The sequence below is a fragment of the Peromyscus eremicus genome, chromosome 14 (assembly GCF_949786415.1).
Source record: "Peromyscus eremicus chromosome 14, PerEre_H2_v1, whole genome shotgun sequence".
In the NCBI taxonomy this organism is placed as follows: Eukaryota; Metazoa; Chordata; class Mammalia; order Rodentia; family Cricetidae; genus Peromyscus; species Peromyscus eremicus.
Window position 1 is genome coordinate 62,645,114 of NC_081430.1, and position 4,021 is coordinate 62,649,134.

The 4,021-nt window shown below is 40.3% G+C and overlaps 1 gene segment (V, D, J or C); it reads right to left on the bottom strand.

Annotated features, from left to right (window-relative positions):
* Positions 1-1,684: 1,684 nt before the first annotated feature.
* LOC131923974 (Ig heavy chain V region 3-like) lies at positions 1,685-3,383 on the bottom strand. The segment is given in 3 exon segments: positions 1,685-1,830; positions 2,940-3,248; positions 3,332-3,383. Coding segments are annotated over 3 exon segments (501 nt in total).
* Between the last annotated feature and the right edge of the window lie 638 nt (positions 3,384-4,021).

The window sequence follows — 4,021 nt, forward strand, 5'->3', positions numbered from 1 at the left end:
AGAGGTGCAGAGGAAGAGATGGAGATAAATATAGAGATTCAGATCCTACAACAGAGACAACAGAAGACAACACAGGAAGAACCAAGTAAGGAATCAAATCTGTGCTTGCTCTTGCTTAAATGACATCATGGGGAAGGGCTTTTATTTCTTTCCTTAATATGTGGAAACAACGTTGATGAATCAGAGTGTATTATGAATGTGTTCAAACCAACTAGAAAACTTAGCCAGAGCATAATTAAGATAAAGTCATCAAGAATTGACCATGACTAAGAAACATCCATGTTATGACAACCATGAGTCTCACTAAGAATCTTGAGGAAAGAATGGTGATCAGTTGTGCTGATCTATGGGACCAGTTATAATAAAACATTCATTCCTCGACTATCCACAGGGCCTAGTCCAGTACCATGGGGCTACACAGCTCTTGGTCCACAGTTCCTGCATTTCCACTAGTTTGGCTGGCAGTCCAAGGTGGGAACAGTGGATGGATTGGTGGGGGAAGCTGGGAGGTGGGATGAGGGAGGAGAGGGGGAATCTATGGGTTAGTATGTAAAATGAGTAGAAAACTTCTCAATAATTAAAAATAAATAAATAAATAAATAAATAAATAAATAAATAAATAAATAAATAAATAAATAAATTTTAAAAAAAACTTTAATCCTATGGTACCAGCTTAGGCTAACACTACATTCTTACCAAAGGAAAAGGAAGTCCCAGAAAAAAAGTTCTCCTACTAAATCTCTTGCATCTTCTCAGCATATGTTCCTTCAGGATGTTAATGTATAAATAAATGACTCTTACCCACAAAAGGCCTTAAAGAAGTTTCTTAGGAAGGACAATTATTAACTGTGTTTCCAGTTATTAGAAAAGTATAAAGAATCCTGCCCATGAACGCCCTCCCCCCATTCTCCATACAGAATGATCTCAAAAATTATGTTACAGAAATTTGGGTTGAGAGTCATTTCCCTACAGGAATAATAGACATTTTCACAAATATTTATGAAATAATACCCTTAGCCTGACAAGCCCTATACAAACAATTCTCACCACCCCTCAGTTTAGTCTATGGCTATAGTAATGGATGGACAAATGTGTGTCCACTGCTGCTCATGACCAAAGTCAGGAACCAGTACAAACATTATTTATCATCAATTTATCAGACCAGGGAACTTCCAAACAGTGGCCCAACTGCTTCCCAGCCCTCAAGTGGACAACAGCCAAAGCACCAAGCTGATTTAAGGGCTTTGAATGAAGTTCCTGATATTAACACTCCCACAGGCATATTTTCCACAATAGACAGAAATCTACAGAGCCCTTTATGATTTTGTCCATCATCTGCAACAAGCTACAGAGCAGCAGACAGATAATAAAGAAGCTGTTTCCACCTTGTATTTTTCAACTACATATTAAAATGCAAACTTTAACTGTAGAAATCTTTATTCTGAAGTTACTAATACTGCCGCTACTATTGCAGATTTGATGAAAGCACGCCAAAATGATGGCACAGAGAAGCATAAGTCTCAGATTCTGGCTGTATCTTTGTGGCCTCCTATGTGTTTAAAATGTGGAGGGAACAGGCCATTTTCAAAATTAATACAAACTAAAACTTGCTAATCATCCTCAGTAGAGTACACCTCCCTCTAAAACACCTGCACAGTGTAAAATACATTTTCCCTGGTCCAGTCTATGTGGACGGTGGTGACAAAGAGAATCCAATTTCAGGAAACAGAGAAATGAGCACCAGGGCTGCTGATGACAGGATCAGGTCTCTACATTCCCAGCTTGGAATCCCACTGCCCTTTTCCCAGTGGTATCTGAGCAGGAGCCCAGCTTGTTGTCAAAGTAGCAGACTCCATACCCTGGGGACCCCACAACATGACAGTCAGCTCCATCCCTAACCCTAAAACAATAAGAGATTCGATTACTACTGTCAAAAGCAATTCATGATCAGATGTACCAATAAGAAAATATATAAAATTGAATTTCATAGCAGAGATTAAAGCATCTACCCCAAAATCTATGGGGATCCCTTCCAACAAACTGCCTTTGCTTGATTTAGTCAAACAAAATTGGACTATAAAAGGGGCTTTTTTGTGCACATTAAATCTGTTAATTTCTCTTTTACTGACCTAACTCATATTATAGCTTATTCCCAGCCACTCCAGCAACAGTTCCAGTCCCTTAGATTTAAGAGATATTTGTACCATAATGTGTTGCCACAGCTTGTCCTATTTTGCTTTATTAAAAAAGAATCATGTCAGTGAAAGTGGTCACTGGTAAACAACTGGTCAAAGTATGGTGTACTGCTGTGGGATATCTTTCTGTATGCTGTGAATGTGTGTGGCTCCCATTGGATAATAAATAAAGCTGCTTTGTTCCATAGCAGAGCAGGATAAAGTTAGGCGGTTCATTCAAACGGAAGATGAGACAAAGAAGGGTAGAGTCCAGGGAGACACCAGCTGGCTGTCCAAGGAGCAACATGTAATGGGTGGGACACAGGTAAAGCCACCCTAAACATGTGGCGATACATAGATTAATAGAAATAGATTGATTTAAATTATAAGAACTACATAAGAAGAAACTTGAGCCATAGGCCATACAGTTTGTAATTAATATTAAGCCGCTAAGTGATTATTTTATAAGCAGCTGTGGGACCGCGGATGGGAAAGATTCGTCTGGACCACAGGGCCAGGCAGGACCAAGAAACTTCTGCCTACAGTATACTCTATTGGCCTCCTGAATCAGCATCACTTTATTCCCAACAGTCCTTTTGAAAAGTTGACAAAGACCCTATAAGAGTATGATATAACAGACACAGGAACACTAAGAATGATTATTTCTGAGCAAGTCCCCAGGCTAAACACCTCTGTCATCTCAGTCCCAGGGCAGCTTTCTGGTCCTCCAGGATTTCTGACACACTCAGGATGTGGTTGCAACACTGTGTCTTGTACAGTAATAGACCGCAGAGTCCTCAGATGTCAGACTGCTGAGTTCCATGTAGGCTGTGTTGGAGGATTTGTCTGCAGTCAGTGTGGCCTTGTCCTTGAACTTCTGATTGTAGTCAGTATCATCATTTTCAGGATCAATCCCTCCAATCCACTCCAGGCCCTGACCAGGCCTCTGCTTCACCCAGTTCATATAGGTGTCAACGATGTTGAAGCCAGAAGCCTTGCAGGACAACTTCACAGAGGCCCCAGGTTTCACCAGCTCAGGACCAGACTGCTGCAGCTGGACCTGGGAATGGACACCTGTGGAAAGAAAGGCAGAGTGGATGTCATTGTCACTTCAGGCCCTGTTCCTTCTTCAGGTTTGGAACTGGAAAAGCCCTTACCTGTAGTTACTGACAGGAGGAAGAGGATGATCCAGCTCCATCCCATGCTGAGGACCTGTGTGCTCAGTAACTCTGGAGAGGACACTGATCATATGTTGGTCTAGGGTGCGGACATCTCTGTATTTACTACCACAGACTCATGTAATTTGCATATTCATGAGCAGGGTACTTCTTAGATAAGGACCTAGTCTAGCTGGAGAAGGAGGTAGAGAACACTTGGGTCAGGCAGCAGGATGGATGATGAGGACCAAGTCATAATCCTCTCTGAGGAAATGTATAATATTTTCCTTCCCTGAGCCCTGTGAAGATGCTGAGGAAATAACATCAGGACCTAAGTTCTCAATTTACGTTTCAGGCCTGAGGCAGATACTCCACTTTGTGACAAGGTTATGAGATTAATTTGCAGATGTTGGTTGTGATAATAATGGTAGAGATAAGAAATTTAAAAACTCCTAAGTTTGAAATTTACAACCTCATTTCAAATATATGCAATTAATATTTGCCTTTCCAACAGATTATATACCAAAGAACTCTCCCAAATGACACAAAGTAAATACACTTCAGAAATATTTGCACAACAATGAATATTGCAAAAACATCAAAATAACTACATTATGGAATTAACTATGTGTCTGTCAATAGATTTCACCAAGAAGACATGTTCATATAAACAACAAACAAGTTTTTCAT